Source organism: Molothrus aeneus, chromosome 13 (assembly GCF_037042795.1).
Source record: "Molothrus aeneus isolate 106 chromosome 13, BPBGC_Maene_1.0, whole genome shotgun sequence".
NCBI lineage: Eukaryota > Metazoa > Chordata > Aves > Passeriformes > Icteridae > Molothrus > Molothrus aeneus.
In genome coordinates this window covers 20,449,677-20,468,490 of record NC_089658.1, presented here as the reverse complement: position 1 = coordinate 20,468,490, position 18,814 = coordinate 20,449,677, and the positions used below count along the sequence as shown (strand labels likewise).

The 18,814-nt window shown below is 41.5% G+C and overlaps 1 protein-coding gene across 1 annotated transcript in view; it reads right to left on the bottom strand.

Annotated features, from left to right (window-relative positions):
• IQGAP1 (IQ motif containing GTPase activating protein 1) overlaps positions 1-15,622 on the bottom strand; it is a 54,074-nt gene extending 38,452 nt beyond the window's left edge. Inside the window, exons 1-4 of the mRNA XM_066558951.1 lie at positions 15,466-15,622; positions 13,574-13,673; positions 1,521-1,677; positions 1,071-1,148 (exon numbers count right to left, since the gene is read on the bottom strand). Of these exons, the coding sequence (XP_066415048.1) occupies positions 1,071-1,148; positions 1,521-1,677; positions 13,574-13,673; positions 15,466-15,517 (387 nt within the window). The 5' untranslated portion in view covers positions 15,518-15,622. The remainder of the gene's footprint in view (positions 1-1,070; positions 1,149-1,520; positions 1,678-13,573; positions 13,674-15,465) is intronic.
• Between the last annotated feature and the right edge of the window lie 3,192 nt (positions 15,623-18,814).

Here is an 18,814-nt window from a genome sequence, read left to right as displayed (position 1 = left end):
GGTTCCTTGCTGTTGCCTATGAGAACAAAATAGCACTGCTCTTTCTGTAAAGGCAAGAGCAACTGAATGACCCTTAATTCCACAGCATCAGTTCCCTGGCTGTTCTGCATGGTAAAATACTTAAAGCACCAGTATCTCATGTAAATGTACTGAACCCCAACCTAGTTTCCTCAACATCTTCTCACATATTTACTTCCACTCAAAGCCTAATGCATCTGAAAAATCTTACCTCATACCTGGCACTTAATGCCCCTCCGTCTAAATCCCTCTTTTCTTTTTACCTAACCGCTCTAACGGCATATTTCAGTATTTTCTAATACAAAATGTGTTTCTGTAAGATCATCATAGATCCCAGGAAAGCTCAACTAGTAAATCACAACAAGTTATTTAAAAATCTTTGCCAAAACCCAAGTGTTCAATTTGCAAGTACATATGCAAAGAAAACATGCATCAACTTAAACTACACAATGCCAGTTTTGGTGAGACTATGCATAACATGGCTACAAAAAAACTTGACTATCAGCCTAATGCTACCACAGTTCCATACATTTTCAGGCAACTGTGTTTATTAGCTCTGAAAAGTTTATCTGGCCATTTCTCTAGTCGAGTCAATAATTTACACTTGATTAAGCCACACCAGGAACATTTTCAACTTGACGTGAAAATTTAACAGGAAAGTCTGAAGAAACAGAGAACATACTATTTTCTGTTGTGCTGCTATGTTTAGCATTGATTTCTAAAAAAACTTTCACAATCAAACTGTCACCTGGATACTGCTCAAAAGAATGCATGGCAAGAACCACATATTGCAGCTATTATGCAAGATAAGTAATATCAGGAATATGGTACACAGGGATAAATTATTTTGCTCCTAGTCATTCTCACACATGTAGCAGAATGAAATCTTTCAGCAAGTTTTAGGAGAGAGTTTCTATAGGGACACAAATCTAGAAATTTAAGAATGAACTAGAGTAAGTGTGCTGATTTTTTTTGTAACAGTAAATGCTTCCACAGAATGCAAAGCTTTTTTGAGATTATTTATTTATTTGTATGTACAAGACAGAAGTTACCTTGGGGAGACCAATCTCAGACATGGCATTCAGCCACTGGATCACATTATCTGTATGTCGGAAGTGAAGACCAGTTGCCTGAAATAAAAACCGGCAGAAACAAGAGGGAGGGCACTTAGAAACAAAATATCACAGCTGTCAAGAAAAGCAATGAGTTTCATTAACACAGATAGTGAAAACAGCACTTTTGCAGGAAAGAAGTCCGAAGTCTTCTATAAACACTCATATTGACTGTTTACAAGAAATTATTTTACCTAAGTGCAAGCTTAGAGATAAAGCTAAGTGTCCACCCACCCCCAATCTAACCATTGTTCTAGAACGAAGGCAGAGTTTCTCAGGAAAGACTAATACAAATTAACTTCACGCTTATTTTCTCATAGTATTTCCATGCGTACATATTCCCATTTTAGATGTCTACCTAAATAAGTATCCATGATCAACAGCACTCACCTTATACCTAGTCTGTTCCCTGTCATAGATTTTCTTCACAGAAACTACTTTAGGGGAGAAAAAGTTTCCAAGTTTTGCAAGGTAGACTCCATTTCTCAATCCTTCTTCCAGCTCTGTTGTGGCAGGAAGCTCCTCATTCAAACAAGCCTCCATCCATCTGGAAGTGCAAAAACAACAAAGTTGGTCATATTAATACATTTCTAATTTGTGAACAAAATCCCATGCCAAACAACTCTCATGCTGCTGCTGCTGTCATACTCAAGCATACTATTCACTTAGCACTAGGGGTTGAAAACAGATATAACACTAACACAGAGTGGCATCATTAAAATGCTAGTCGGTAACACTTCAGAGAAAATATTAAGGAGAAGAGTTCACAGTTCATCAGCCAGAGTTTCAAAAGTAAAAAAATTATCTTCATGTTTCTCCTTCAGCCCATGACTTAGTTTGTACTGGTCTACAGATAGTGTGGCCATCCTGTCCTTTTAACTAACTTAACTTAAATCTTCCCCTTGTACCGGTTTATCTCACAAGAATTTCTTTACTCTCATAAAGTATTTGCTAGTTATTTCAGGACTTTGTGCCACTTACTCAAGCTCTTTTAAATGATCTCACAGAGAGGCCCTACAATGTTCACAGAATCATAGAACGGTTTGAGTCAGAAAGGACCTGAAGGCCTTTTTCATTCCAACCCTCTGCTATAAGCAGGAATACCTTCCACTAGACAAAATTGCTCAGACCATCCAAGACTGGTCCTGAACACTTACAGGGATAGGGCAAGCCACAATTTCCTGGGCAAACTGCTCCAGGTGCCTCAACACCCACACAGTAAAGAATTTTTCCCCTTATATCGAATCTAAACCTACCCTCTTTCAGTTCAATGATGATGTTCACAAGTCTATCTTCCTATATGTCTTCTCCCATCCTACTATTACATTTCAAAAACAGGGAAAAAAACATGGAACAGGCATTCTACTCCTCATAACTTATTTTCCCTTATATTGTTGCCTTCTATCTCATCAAATGGTATCACAGACCTCATGACAAAAATAAAGACTACAGCAAAACATTTTGAAAAAAATCACTGTTCTCAAAACAGAGGTGCATCTTGATATTTTTTCTATACAAGCTACTGGAGGCTGTAAACTGCAAGCTCAGCTACAGTTTCACCTGAAGATGACCTGCTACCTGACTGCTCTAGTCTCTAAAAAAGGGACCTGCACAACCACAGGCCATTTTCTAAAGTGTCTTACTCAGACCATGCCTCACTTGCAGCTGAACTCTAAAGCTCTTACAGGACTTGGACCAATTAAGATCACAGAAAGGCGACTTTCAAGACAACAGGGATCCAAAATAGCAACAGTCCATACTACAAAACCGAGCTGACAGACAGTATAAGGTAAACAAAGTCAATAATTTGGCTTACAGGGATTATAAACCCACATTACTGGCACTGATCTGAAACACAAGCAAGTAGTTGATCCTGCTGCAACCCAGTGCACTTTAAATCCCAAATGAGACACCACTGCCCTGTGGACTGCAGCCTGAGCCCAGGAAAAAGGTGGGGCTTGCAACCTAAAGCAGGACCTGGAAAGTAGTGTTTACCAGGAAGAAAAGGTTTCTGGAAACACCTGGAAAATATCTATACATAAACTACAAAAAGAAACTCAGTTCTTAAAACTACTGTTTTTCCAGGTTTTGCCACTTTCCTCTCAAAACTTAGTCGCTCTTGAATATTAAGTTCTAGAAAAATGTGCATACTAACTGAATATGTGATAAACATGACATAAGTTTAAAAATTCTGGACTATTATCAAAAAGATACTGTCACTTGCATGCCACAGACCATTAGAACCAAAGATTCCTGAGAGGACACAGAGCTACTCAGATGCTGATAGAGTCCAAATCATAGCAACAGTTTTCACAACACCTTCCCAACTACCTTACCGGGAAAACAAAAAAAACACCAAAAAACATCCACTTTCTTCAGACTACAAGACCTAAAGTAAGTAGAAGGGACATGTGACCAAACAATTTAATTAGTACCTTATGGAAGGACACAGAGGCAGTGAGTTTTGTCTGTCTCCATAACGAAAGATAAATGGCCCATAATTAGAACATAAGCTATCTCAATGTACTCATACCTGTTTCAACAGGTTCTTAGGTGGGTGTTATTATAACTACAAAACTAGAGCAATTTACATACAGTAATGTTCCTGCTTGGTGTAGCATTGCTTAACCATTTGCTAAGCCAGAGGACAAAGCTATGTTTTCAGAAAATATCATTCAGTACCTTTTATATTTAAAAGCTCACATACTTGTATTAAAATTAACACCTGTCATCCTTAAAAGGCAGAAATAAATGTGGAATTTCCAGAAGAATGAGACAAATACATTTCTCAATGAGCAGGGAACCCAGCTGTTGGGCAACAACCTCTACTCCTTTTCGACGTTAGGCATTAGAACAATATGCCATCAATAAGCTTTTTGCAGAAACTTTCAATTATTTTCTGCTACTTCTGCTACTTGTTTCCACTATGCTCCCTCCCTCTCACCAGTACAGAAAACAATGTTTAACCCAGAATTATTTTTTCAATCAAGTTTCATCACATGACTGCATAGATAATACTGGACTTACAATTTTACTGAAGCTGGCTCTAATTAAAGTAGTAAGTGCACCTTTCCAATCAGTTAGTCATAGTGTTACAAAATTCCCCTCCTAGAAAAAGATTCTTGAATACCTACATGCAGCTACTACCATCAACTGCAATTTAGAGCCAGGCTTTCCTGACAAGACATGACAATGAAAAGGTAACATCAGGTATTGTTGGGCAGCCAGTCTCTCAAGTAACATTGTCTTCAAGCTTTCAAAGGAAACACTGCTCCATTACCAAGGACTGGAAAAAAAATAACATCATCATCTCAACTAGCAACTTTTTTATTCTCCCACAATATGGCGTTATTGAGAGTTATGACAAATTTACACAAATGTGTCCTTATGTTTGAAAAGTATCATAGGTGTAATTGAACCACTACTGGAGTTTAGACACAGCAAAAACTTAACACTGATCATATGGCATACCTTTTGCTCTTTCACTTGTGAAAATGTTGAGTCTGGCTAAACCTGAGACAATTGAAATAGTGTGGAAAATAAATAAAAAGCCACTCTTTTCCTCTCAGACTGATTATAGACAAGCCTGAGGAAGTAGAACTAGCAAACCATCTCTCCAGAAACTGTTGCAAATTAAATAAACAAAAATACTAGAGCAGAAAATTTTAAAAATGGAAAAAGACTCTACGGAAGGCTGCTCATTTCATGACAGGACTATCATGCAGTATGTTCCAGCACAAAAAGAAAACAGAGCATGGCACACAAAATACAGAAGGCATCAATAGTTGAAAAAAGTGATTTTATCCACCAATGAGGAAAGCTCACTTCTTGGTCATCATTAAGTAGCAATAATTTCCAAGTAAAACTAATTATTTGAAGGGGCCAGAAATATAAATAACATTTTCTAACCTTCAATTCTCCTACCACTCCAAAACACAGACCTAGCCAGGGACATTTTTCAACTCTGAGATGACACAGTGGCCCAACACACCATCTAAGTCTGCATCTGGTGGTCAGTTCCACTGTGCAGGCTCAAGAGTGACATTATACCACTTCCAGCAAATAAGAACTCTAAGAAGATAAAGTATGTAACCTTGACACATCATGCTGAAGAATAACTGGTACAATTTGTATCAGTACCAACACTATTGGTTGAAGCTCAGTTGCACATCACATTCTGCTTACTGAATACCTCACCAGTTTCATTAGCAGGAAAGATGCACACAGAACCTCCATGTGAACTTCTGAGTCACTAGTTTGAGAGCACTGGCCACAGAGTTCCTGATCGTAGGTCAGAATCCTGTGAGTCTTCTCTTTGTAAGCATGTCAGTGCCACAGCAGCGCTTCTTTGCTTCCAGCGTTCCCCTACCAACTACATTGCAGAAGGTCATTGTCTTCTTCTTCAAGAGTGTGTGCTCCATTTCCGCCTGAATGAGGAAACGGAGGGAGACCGGAGGGGCACAGAGCTTAACTCTCTTTCCAGGGGCATATATGACTGTTAGTCTCTGATCTTCATAACACTGTCTATATACCATACCAATGTATTTTAATTAGGAAAACAAGCCTACCTAAGTTTGTGCTTTAACAACATAGTTAGACTGCCTTAAACATCTCCTTCTCACAACCATGAAACAGGCAGGCTATTTGCCCAAAATCACATTCTTCAAAGACATTTTCAACACGTGATTTCCATGCACATGCTCAGACTGTGAGTACAAATTCTTGAAATGAGGTCATTTTTGTGCACTTTTGAAGTGCCTGGAGCATCAATAAAATCAATACTGGATACTTTTGTGGTACAACTCTACCAAATATCACAGTGCTAATGCAAAAGTTCCTAAAGTTGTCTAGTCAGGGCTAAAAAAAGAAAAGCATAAAACATATAATAATAGTTTTGCTCACAAGAAAATAAATGAAAAATTTGTTCTTGATATGCCAAAGTTGGTATGAAAACCTGCAGCAGTAAAGACCCAGACATATTCCAGTACTTCAGTTTTTGGTAGTTACTTAGCTAGATTCACAATTCCAGGACAGCTACATTTTGAGCAAGAAAGACCTGTAACATGATCAACCTGTTCCTGTGTTGAAAACTACATTTATTTATGTGGAAAGTAGTTTGTTTCACAGGATTTATGACATACAGTAAATAATATAAACCTCCTTAAGTAATAGTTTGTGATAGCATCTTATTCTTCATGTGGCTGCTGTAACAGGAGAATTTGGCAAAAATCTTAAGAGATGGCAGAAAACATACAAGAGGTCAGAACTCTGACAAATGGAGTTTCAGTGATCACAGTATAACCATCAGTCAGAAGCTGGAAATGAGATAGTGAATAATGCTAGCCTGCCATTTAATTCCTACTACAAAAATGACAAATTATGTCACACAATGACTTACAGCATACTAAGCATTCCATTCAGAACAACAAAACCTCAATAAAGAAAAACTGTCTCCCTTTCCCTAACTCCCCAATGGATTTGCTCACCCTCAGGGTCCATATTTGTATAATACATCAACTTTTTTTGCCCGCCTTGTCTAGCACCCAGCGCTGACACAATTTAAAGCGTTATCATCTTTTGCCTGAGAACTCATCCTACAGAAACAAGGCTCATAAAAGAAGACTAAGGGACACCAGCACGTTCCAGACAGCAGGTGTCCTATCTAAAGGAAGGTACCAACAATACTTATTTAGAATTCCACTCTTCAAAGATCATAATCACATCCCAGGGAAGGGTGGAGGGAAGAGGAGCACAGGAAGGCTTTCACAGTGGTGCGACAATCAACATCCTGGGAAACAAGATCACCATCAAGAGATACAATGTTCAAGATCAGTCCCTTAAAGTCTTCCAAAGCGCGTAAATCCAAAATCACACTTGTTAAACTCAGAGGACTTTGCTCATATCAGTATGACACATTGTCAGGTACCTTTACAACCATTAAAATTACACCAGTAATTACTATAAAACTATCAGGATTGTAAATTGACTTATTCTATTGAGCTATATGTGTTTACTAAAACACATTTGACTGCTGATTGGTCTATTTCTAACCCTCTATTTCTCTACCAAAAGCATCATTCTTAATTTCACTTTCAACTCAAATAGCTTTGAAAAATCTAACAAGCCAAAATAGAAATTTAGTTTTTTTGTTACTTGCCCCAGAAAAGAAAAAGCTCTTGCTCAAGCAGGAAAAGGATGTTCAAGCTATCCACCCAGAAGAGGCCATTACACCTGGCCCAACAAGGATCAGGAGGTCCAGGACCTGTTGCCCTGACAAGGAGGGTGACCAGTCATCAAATTCTCCTCACATCTTCTGCACATTTTCTCAGCTGGCAACCAGATGGAGAATTTACAGGTTACAGATAAGGATAAACCTTTCCATACCTTTTGATAGTAAACAGCGATGACTATCTCTGTCCAGTACCACCTCCATGATTCACCAGCATTTGTTCACTATGCTCTGCCTTCAAAGGGGGTCTAGCGAAACCAAACATGCTGGGATCTGGATGACTAGCAGCTAATCCAGGCATTGTTAAAGACAATTCATTCCAACTGTTGCACATCGCGCCTTCACATCTAGATGCTTCTGTTTGTGATCGTTTAGTCCTTCTTCTAATGCAATTCCCCAGAAATGTACCAAGGAAAAGATGCATGGCTGCTGTAGCACCACAGCAGAGGAAAAAGTGGTGAGAGCAAAAGGGCAGCACCGTTTTTCTTTTCCCAACAGTATCTGCATTAAGCACCCAAAAGAATGTACAAGACTATGGCCTGAAAACTTTTTCACTGCTCACTACTGCAACACCACAGGTATGGCATTTTTTTGACTAACCATACTATTCATTTTATTGAAAGATGAAGATTCCCATACTCCAGCAGATCATTCATATGTAGAGGCAATCTCAAATATTTTTATTGCAGTTACAAACGTAGACTTGGCAGGCATTCTCACAGATGGTTAAGAAGAGAAAACTTGGAAGACAGCCTCAGCTCTTCATCCAGTTCACCTGAACAAGGGCACTAGACAGGCGTGGAAAAAACCCCAACAAAAACTTCTCCTCAAAATAACTCATTCTACCAGCTCTACACAAATCAAGGAATCACCTCAAAAGATGAAAGAAAGATTTCTCAGAGAGTTAACAATGGCAAAGTAGAATAAATGTATCACATCAGGAGTGTTATCCTCCAGAAAAGTAGGTGGATATTTAAATGCCTTTCAGTAAGGTTTGTACAGATGGAGAGCTAGGAAAACAAGTACTAGCCACAGCTAAAAGAACATTCTCATTATCCACACAGGCATTTTCAGTTCAAAGATACAAGAGAGCAAGAAATAATCGAGTAGCATATGTCAGATTTTTCCCAGTAATTGATGTACTTTTCCTGGCAACATGCAGCTGAACCAAAGACAATACTGATACTCTGTCATTAAAATCTTTCCCTCTACTACTCCCCATCTCCTTAAAAGTAAATATGAGGTTCCTCTTTGCTCCCTTGCAAACACTGCCATAAACCTGTAAAAATTCTCTTAGCTGCTCTTGCTGATGAGGATACTGCTGCACTTGCCATGTCTGCCAAAAAAGATTGATCATTTGTCCTGGAGAGCTTTCAGATGAGTATCGAGCCCACAGTCAAGAGGAACGTAATTATCAAACACACAGAAATCTTTTTCAAGATACTTGCCTTGATCATTTAGCATTAGAAACTAAATAGGCCTAAATGCCTGGAAGCTACAACATCACTGAAGTTATCACTCCTCAAGACCAACTTGATTTCTTGTAAATAAGAGTTATGAAGAAGCAGTCCACAGTACTTAATAGCCGAGAACTGTTAGTAACATCTGTTTGCTTTGGTTATTTTGGGCTGCTTTCTCCTTACATTATACACAGTACTCCTTCAGAAAGCACCGTCCAAAAAGAAAAATCCTGGTCTCTGAACAAACAGTTGTTTCTTTCTTCCTTGCCTGCTGTTCATTACCATTCCCAGTGAGTCATAAAAGAAGTATCTGAAGTAAGGCAAAGATGGTGGTACTCCACCACTGTCCTTTCTGTACCTCTCTCCACCCACTTCTCAGAAAAAATAGTCCTGAATGTGCATTCCAAGTCACTTCCAGTCCAGACAGCCACTCCCTGCAACTGCATGAGGTCACACGAAACAGAACAGGATCTGTAGAGAAATACCTCAAGTCCAAACAGGAGCTGATAAAAGCCCAAATAAAGCAGTAAGAGCTAAGTAGGAGTTACTTCAACTTATAACTAGTGATAATAAAATATTGTCTATGAATACTCCTGGTTTACAATCTAACACGACACTTGCATTGTGTCTGAGAGAAGCAGAAAACAAACAAAAAAACCCACCACAAAACAACACATGTGAAAAACCAATCCAAACAACCAACCCAAAACCAGTATCTGACCCAATCTCCAAGTGGAAACATTGATGAAGGATATTATAGTAAAACACCCTGACTTCTAGAAAAGGACCACAAAAATCAGGTCTCAGGCTGCTTCTATTAAGACAAATATACCCTTACCCTTCTGTGAGAATGAGCTGGCAACAGAACAGAGTATATTTTTGCAGTTTTATCTGCACTGCCACAGCTTTTCTATTAGATTACTGTGATTTGGAGACAGGGAAAAACAAAAAAACAAAACCAAACCAAAACAAAACAAAAAGTAAAGCAATCCAAACAAACAAACAAAAGAACATGGAAAAGAAAATTTGAAGTATTAAACAACACTTATTAATAAAGCCATTTTTCTTCAAGAATGAGGCACCTGGCCCACACATAGTAGAGGAATCCCTCTATTCACAATCTTCATTTTAACTCCAAATTTCATTTCAGTCTTTCGCAATCTTGAGCAACTTAGGGAAGCAGAGTGTAACTTTCTCCAACTAGCAAGAATTAATTCCTGTTTCACAAGACTGTTGCACATTATTAACTGAAATAAAAAACTACTAAATAACAATAGAAAAACAGTGACAGTCGAAAAAGACCAATCAAACAACTCTAATAATGCTTCTGATGTATGCTCATTAGCAGACAGGTCTTGCAAACAGCTATAAATTGCCATAAATAGAGTACAGAAGTGCCTGAAGTTACACTGCACATGGGCCATCACATCAAACAGATCAGAAATTCAAACTTTTCTAAATTTTTTACTTCAGTACTAAATTAGGTGCTAGCCAATTATTATCTTACTGTCTTCTAACATCTAAAAAAACCCACTTTGCTTCTAGATTCCATATCTGTTGCTCAGTTAAAGGGCTAGCAAGCCTCTAACAATGCCAATACAATGCTAATCAGCATGTTGTTAACCACATGATTTTACTTGTCTTTATGTTGTAGAAGAAAAAATAAATACAAACTACAGTGTTTGAATGCAATACTATACTGCAATAATATAGCATGATTACAGGGAAGAGGAGAGGAGTCACCAACTGCTGCTCTTCAGCTGCCTCCCACCCTGCCTTGGCTACCTTTACAACACCTTTACAACATTCACCTTTCCAGCTTCTGAGCGTGACACAGAGTACACCAGCTACCTTCCTTGGCTCTTAGGTCCTCCTCTTCTCCTTAGAGATATAATTTCCAATCCGACATTCTCTCACCATGAAGAAAGATTATTAGCCCTCTCACAGCTCAGAGGGACTGTAATCAATAGAACAAGAAAAAGGCCACAGTATCTAATTCAGATGCTACGTCTCAGTTACACTACTGGCAAAGAACTCAAATATAGAAAATCTCAGATCAAGGGCATTAATTTCAAACACACTGATCTCTTATAGTTCTTGTTTAATTGCTTCTGCTAAATAAACTCCTTACCAGCAAAGCAGCCAAGAGCCCTCTTCTAGACTGCACTAGTAGCAATAAATAAAACTTGAAGGGCAATTTACAAAATAATTTCTCAGGAAGGAAAAAAAATTCCTGGAAGTAGACAGTGAACTCAAGCCTTTGCTCTCCCTTGTGTATCTTAATTATTAAACATAGAAGTCTGCTCCCCCCTCCTGGAGCAGATTTAATCTTTAACTCCTATGTTAAGTGATACGGCCTTCTCTATAGGAATCAGGAACTCCCACTCACATATACATGAATAGCCTGTATGCCACTAAGCAAACATGAGTTATGGGTTGGATAAGGGTTGAGGCTCTCCAAGCAGACCTTCCACTTCAAAAATATGTGCTCCTACTGCCAAGGTGGATACAAGGAAGGCTGTACACTTGCCTTTAGAGCAGCACAGCTGTTTCTTCATTCTTTACAAAACATACTGGCTACCACTAGGCATTATTTGAAACATCTCAATGCTCACCCTGAGACAAGAGTGAACACTTCTTTTTCCTGACGAGGTGTGGCAAAAATCAAATGCCCAGCTGCTCAACCTCATCAACATCAAGACAACACTCAGAAGCAGAAACAAGATCACTAAGAACTTCGGAGTCAAAGCTGATTTATTTAAAGAGTAAGTACCCACGATTAAGCAAGAGCTAGACAAAAATATTAAAGCTGTTATTGTAAAATGTATTTTTGCCTGAGGTGGTTTTTGGTTTTTTTGCAGACCTGAGCATGGAATTCCAGTGGGAATCAGCACCTCCTCTAGCATTTACTCCGAGGTTGAATGCAGGAAGAACCTATAAGTGAAGGATCTGGGGCTCCTTCAAGCTTGGACGATTACTACAGTGCAACTCATCTCTTCCTGTTTGCCCCGTATTTGCTGCTAGACTTTGGATTCAAAGGGAAGGAGTTATTTTGAAACACAGTCAGATCTTGCTTTTTACTTCAAACTTCATTCAAGTCTGTATGGAAGGAAAATTATTATCTACTAGTAACTAAGCAGTCTCTGCGAACTTACAACAGTGATAACTCTCATAAAGCTCCTAAAGGACTACAGCATAAACTGCGTGCTCCCTGTCCCTTCAAAAATATACTATAAATTCTTGGTAAAATTAAAGTCCTGGAATTCAATCCTTTATATTCTGCCAGCAGAACTGAGTTTGAACTTGTACAAACTCAGTACTTCCTCCTCAGCAAAATCACTACAGCTGAACATGCCTGCCTTGCTAAGGAAGAATGACACAGATTTATACAAAATTCATCACCCAGTCAGGGAAAATAAGAATAAAAGTTATTTCAATATTTTAAACAAAAATCAGGAAAAATCTAATTCAGCAGGATTGAGTGAAGGGTAACACTCAGGAAAACACAACAGACTATATAAATAAAAGATGAGAAACAAATGTCAGCAGCACAACTTCAAGGTGACAACTCAGCAAAACTCTACTATACCATAACATCATAAAAAAGCAGATACCATGCAATAATGTATGATACTACCAAATCCGTTGGAGTATACAAAATAATCATTGCACTTTTGTAAGTATGCCCACTAAGGCCCTGTTGGAAAAGTTTTCTCTCTTTTGGCAGTGAACTTCCAGAAAGATACTGAGTGCCCAGAAAGCAGTCTGAGCAACCCAGGGAAAAGTACTACAGATCTATTAAATAGATGGATGCATGGAGAACTATGCAAGAATCGAGGTCTCAGTGTGCAAGGAATATACACTGTTACAATTTAAATTTGTAAAAGGTTTCAGTTAAGAGGAAGGGAGTAACTGTTTTTCATGTGCACTGCTAAGCCAGGAGGCAATATTGCACCAGACATATACAAGTTAGACAACGGGACGCGATGCCTTTGGGTTTAGAATTAAGAGTTAGACAGGGTTAAGGGACAACGGGCTTTTTATCTCGGTATCTAATAAGGATTTTTATGGTGCAATAATTCACCAAGGTGGAATAGACCAAAATGTACACACACAGTAGATCACGTATACAATTTTACAGACTTTGTAAATTAGTATATTTAAAAATTATGCTCCACTGAGAGGTTTAAATGAACAGTGTCACATTTTCTTATCTTCAAGTATTTTCCCCCAGATGGACTTAATTTTAGTTTACAGGAAATGTTTTAGAGGGAGTCTTGTTTTTTCAAGATACCATAAGATTTTTTGGCCTCCAAGTGCAAGGCCTTCAGGATGTTTGGTCTTCTGGCTTAATAGAATACCAGAATAGAATATGCTAAGATATTAGATTTAAAGAATTACAAGTATGCATGTTAAGAGTATTGAGAATATGTAAGTGGTATATAAAAAGAAAAGGTAAAAAATCATCATAGCATCAGGAGAACCCATCCAGTGCTAGGAATAACAGAACAAACAGCTACAGAGCCCTTGTCATGAAGTCTTTGAGAACCTTAGAAATACACATCAAAGGTCGGTTGGTTTTTCTGGGGAGGAAGGGAGTTTCTTTGATTTTTTTGATTGGTTGTTCTTTCTAGCAAAACTATATAGCCACTAAGAAACCAAGACAAGAGTTAAGATGCATCCAAATTATTCCCCGTACCAAAGGTCACATCTTCTTTTACAGCACCAGCAGTTTCAAAATCAATTATTCTCACCTCTTTGCTTCCTCCAAATGACAAAGGTATTCATAGGCTACATTCTGGCGTCGCCTTTCATCCATTTCCTCTGCTGTTAACCTCTCATTATCCAAGACGGCTGAAAATAAACAAAACACAGCCCTCAGATGGTTGAAGATTGAATGTAATGGAACAGGCACATCAAAAATCAGATCCAACCTCTCCCACAGAAATTCATCACAGTTGGTTTTTTTTTAATTCAGAAAACTAAGGATCTAATGACTTTGATCTAATGTTCTTTACTAGCAAGAGAAAACTCTCCATTTCCTTATCCTTGTCACATAAATTTGCCAGATTCCTTCTTCCCGATTTCTCAAGTTGACTGCATCCCTCTCACAATTTCTTAGAAACAATCCTTTATTTTCTTATTTTCTTCTAGCTTTGCCTTTGTCTTCCTCAAAAGCACATCAGTGACCACTTGTCTCCTCACCTATCCTCCAATTTTGATGCAAAAGATTAAGGAAGGACACAAATACATATTCACATCATATAATCCCTTCTATATCTTTATAGTCCACCTCTAAAACAAGGTGGAAATGCTACTCACATTCCCTATATGGAAGAGAATCATTCAGATTCCCAACCTGCATGCTGTCTTCAGATCATGCTGAAGATATACATAGGGGTAATATGCCTAAATCTTCTAGATTCTGTGTGTTCAAAGCCTCAGTGAAAAAGTCTTCTCTTCCCATACTTACATCTCATGTCAAAAAAAGAAGAAAAACCTACAGATTTTAGGTTTTATGAACCAATCTGACAAATAGGAAATATCTCATACTGTTATTAAGCAAAGGTTAGCTTATACCTAAAGTAACTTCAACAACAATCTGCAGTGCACTTGTGAGACCCCAGCAGGAACACTGCATCTAGGTCTGGCATCCTCAGCACAAAACCTGCTACAGCACATCCAGAGGGCAACAAAGATGCTCCGGGGGCTGGAACCCCTCTCCCAAAACGGCAGGCAGAGACAGCAGGGGTTGCTCAGCATGGAGAAGGCTCCAGGGATACTTCGCTGTGGCCTTTCAGTACTTAAAAGTACTGAAAAGGAGGCTTATAAAAGGAAGACGGCAATACTGATGGGACAAGGGGGAACCGTTTTAAACTATAAGTGGAGAGATTTAGACCAGATGATAGGGAGAAATTCTGGAACCAAGAAGATAGCGAGGCATTGGCACGGGCTGCTCAGAGCTGTGGCGACCCCATCCCTGGAAGTGTTAAAAGACCAGGTCCGACTGACTGCCGCCTACAACATCGCCCCTCCACAGCACCACGTTTTCCTCCACCGTTGATCATTTTTGACGCAGTATCGTAGCACAGGCGAGCCCACGCGTCGGAAGCCAAGATCCTCCCTCTCCACCGCAAGCTCACGACAAGGCAGTCGTGGGACAAGGCAAGTCCGATGGGAGCGGTGTTCCGCCCGGCAAATGGGGTGTGGTCGCCAAAATCGGCGGGAAGGCGGAAGGCAGGGCCGCCCCCGCCCCGCCCGCGGCGGACATCTTGGGCGAGGCGCAGGGCTCGCCCGCGGCAGACGACGGCGACACAGCCGTGGGACGCCCCGTCGCTGCTCATCCACTGCCTTCTCTCAGCACTCCTCTCTAGCACTCAGGAGGACCGTCGAGCTTTGACGAGCTCCCGCGCGGCACACCGCCCATCTCGCGGGAGGCGCAGCTCGCCGGGGCCCGCGAGGAGAGCCGGCGGGGCGCACCGCGCCCGCGGGGCCGTCCCGGAGCCCGGACCCCGCGGCTGCCCCCATGCCTGCGGTGACCAAGCCTCTCCTCCCAGTGCTGGACGCTGGAAGGCACGGACAGGTCGGGCTGGGCGTCGCTTGGCGGCCACGCGGATTCCCAGACCCTCGGGGTCCCGGTACTCACAGCCATAGTGGGGCCGGGACACGGCCAGCCCGTCCACGTCCTCCGCCGCCATGGCGCTGCGCTGGGCCGGGGCTAGCGGGAGCAGGGCGCGGCTGTTCCTCTTCCTGCCGCACCGGGTGTGGCGGGGGAGGAGTCGCCCCTCCGCGCTCTCTCTCCCTCTCCCCGCCCTGGCCGCACCCTAGACGCCCCCGCCACCTTCGGCCGCCGCTGGAGAGAAACGACGAGTTGCGCAGTCCCCCTCCGGCCGGACCCAGCCCCCAGCCTAGCTCGGCCCATCCCGTAAACCTGAAGGACCCGGCTTGGCCGCCTTGTCCCTCCCTCTCACAGGGCCAGCGCCCTGGCCCTGAATCTTCCTGTTAGGCTCATTCCTAACACCCAGCTAAGCTCTCAAACTCCGCCAGCATATGCGGGACAACCCAGGTCAAACTGGTCATGACCCACGTCTTACCTTCTCAGCCCTCCCAGCCCAGCCATGTGCGCCCAGCCCATGTGAGCCCCACTGTGTGCAGTGCAGCCTCATCAGCCCAGCCTCCACGGCCCGGCTGCCTCCCACATGCTGCTTTGCCTAAGCCCTCTTGTCCTGCCAGGTTCCCCAGCTGCATTGCCCTTCACAGTAACAAAACGTGGCCTTGCTGGAAGCAGCCATACCTTTCCATCTAAACATCTCTACTGACCAAACCGCGGTAACTCACCTGAAATGTCAGCCACAAGTGGAAGCAGAGTGCCCAAAACCAATAGCAATATCCAGAAGCACTGCCACAGGAGAATCGTGCCTGGAAAATTTCCTTCCCCTCAGTACATATTACTGTTGCTTTGCCTATTTCTTGTTCAAGGGTCAGAGCACTGACAATGCCAGCCACCATGTATCCATTTTAATTAGTTCCATGAATTTCAGTGCCAGGGCATACATTTACTACCTAAGCCCATATTAAGTAATTTAGAAGACCAATAGCCTCTGTTAAGAAAAGCATCACCAGCAGTTAAGGGAGTCATCTTTCCAGCTGTGGATTCAGTTTCAGCTTCCCCAGTACAAGGAAGACATGGACATAATGGAACAAGTACAGTGAAATTGATTAAGGGCTTGGAGCATCTGACATATGAGGAGAGCACAAGAGAACATGCCAAGAATCAGTGGGCAATGGACTGAAAAACATTAAAAGTCCCATTTCAACAAAATAAAAAATATTTGTATTCTGAAGGTGATCCAACACTGGAACAAGTTACCTGGAGAAGTTGTGGAGTCTCTGCCCTTGGAGATAACTAGGCATAGTCCTGGACAAACCCACTCGAGTTCACCTGGTATTGAGGAAACAAGGTGGGACTAGAGACTTCTAGAGGTCACTTCCAAACTCAATGATTCCATGAGCCCATCAAAAAGTACATTTCCTTACTATATATACTTAGGCAACAAGCAATAGGACAAGAAGACACAGTCTAAAGCTGTGCCAGGGCAGGTTTCTTCACAGGAAGGGTGGTTAGAGATTGGAATGGGCTGCCAAGGAACGTGGTAGAGACATCATCCCTGGAAGTGTTAGAAGAAAGATTGGACATGGCACTTAGTGCCTCGGTATAGTTAATGAGGTGGTGTTCGATCATTGGTTGGACTCAACAATCTTAGAGAACCTAATTGATTAAAGGAAGACATAATTCAATGGTTACAGAAATAACGACATTGGGGAATGCCAGACATAAATTACAAAACAAAAGGTTTCATAATACAGTTAGGGTTCTATTTATTAACATTTGCATTACTTCACATGTGGCCACTTGGAAGTTATGCAATGAGAAGACATTTAAAATAATGTTTATATGTAGACTGTGGAATGCAGAATTCATTTTGTTCCCCCTGAAAATCTCGTAACATTTTTTGCACAGTGCCACAATACTCCCTCAAAAACATCTTATTCTGATAAGAAAAATAAAACACAATTATTACACAATTATTATCATCAAAGAACCTTTCTGTACCTCTTCAAGGTCATAGTCAATGGTATCTCTAACAGCTCCCCTGATTTAAGATTTCTGGTGTTTGTTATTGACTCTGCAAAATGTTTTTATTAAGATCTGTGTATTTATGTCTAATTTATTGCCTTTCCTGTTCCTTGGGGTTTTTTTTCCCTTAATATTGAATGAGCACTAGTCAGATGGCCCTGCAAGTATTATAGAGATACCTATTTTTCTCTCATTTCAAAATCTGAGCAACTAATTCTGTAAAAAAAATATTTTAAGTTTTTTGCCTTAATGATTAATCACTAGGCTTCCCAGAGAAAACCAAAATCCTTCAAATAAACTACTGTTATCTGCTCTTTTGCAGGGGTTTCCGGACCAAATGTTTTCTGTGATATTTATGTCAAGGATGCCTAACAAATGTCTAGCCCAACCCCTCAGTCTTTATTATGATGCTAGATTTGTCAACAGAAAGACGATAGTTTTATTATACTCATACATGTTAAACAATAATGTTGGGGCTCCCAATTTACACATAAAGCTGTACAGCTATAGACAGTACATGCCCATATTCTTGCTACATTTCAGACCTTATTGTGGCAAGCTGAACCGAATAGAAATTAGATGACCCTTAAGAATAAACAATCATTTCTTCTAAATGAAGAGTAAAAATGCACATAGAGAAAAACACTGTCAAAAATAGGGGGGAAATAAAAAGGAGGCTGCTAAAAACTACTTTATTAAATAACTTCATAGTTTTCAAACTAGACCGTTTTGAAGTTTTGAAAAGACTACCCGGAATACGACAGGAAGTGAAGGAAAGCAATATATAATAAAGAGAGAAAGATAAAACACTGACAGATAACCTGCGAAACCGATAAAGAAACCTACTGCGGCACACCGAAACCAAGTCTACATAGAAGGCTGCGCATTTGCTATTGTCCTGGATTGGGACCTCTCGGACAGGCACTTGCCATCACAGCCACTCACGTTACTGCACTGTCCTCCTGCCGCGAGCCAAAGCCAACGCGCCTCTGAAGCGGTCGGGACGTGAGCGGGCCACGGCACCCCCCCCGCCACAACGGCACCCGCCCCCCCCCACAACGGCACCCCCCCCCCCACAACGGCACCCGCCCCCCCCCACAACGGCACCCCCCCCGCCACAACGGCGCACCCCCCCCCCCCCAACGGCACCCGCCCCCCCCCACAACGGCACCCGCCCCCCCCCACAACGGCGCACCCCCCCCCCCCCCACAACGGCACCCCGCCCCCCCCCCACAACGGCACCCGCCCCCCACAACGGCGCACCCCCCCCGCCACAACGGCGCACCCCCCCCCCAACGGCACCCGCCCCCCCCCACAACGGCACCCCCCCCCACAACGGCACCCCCCCCGCCCCCCG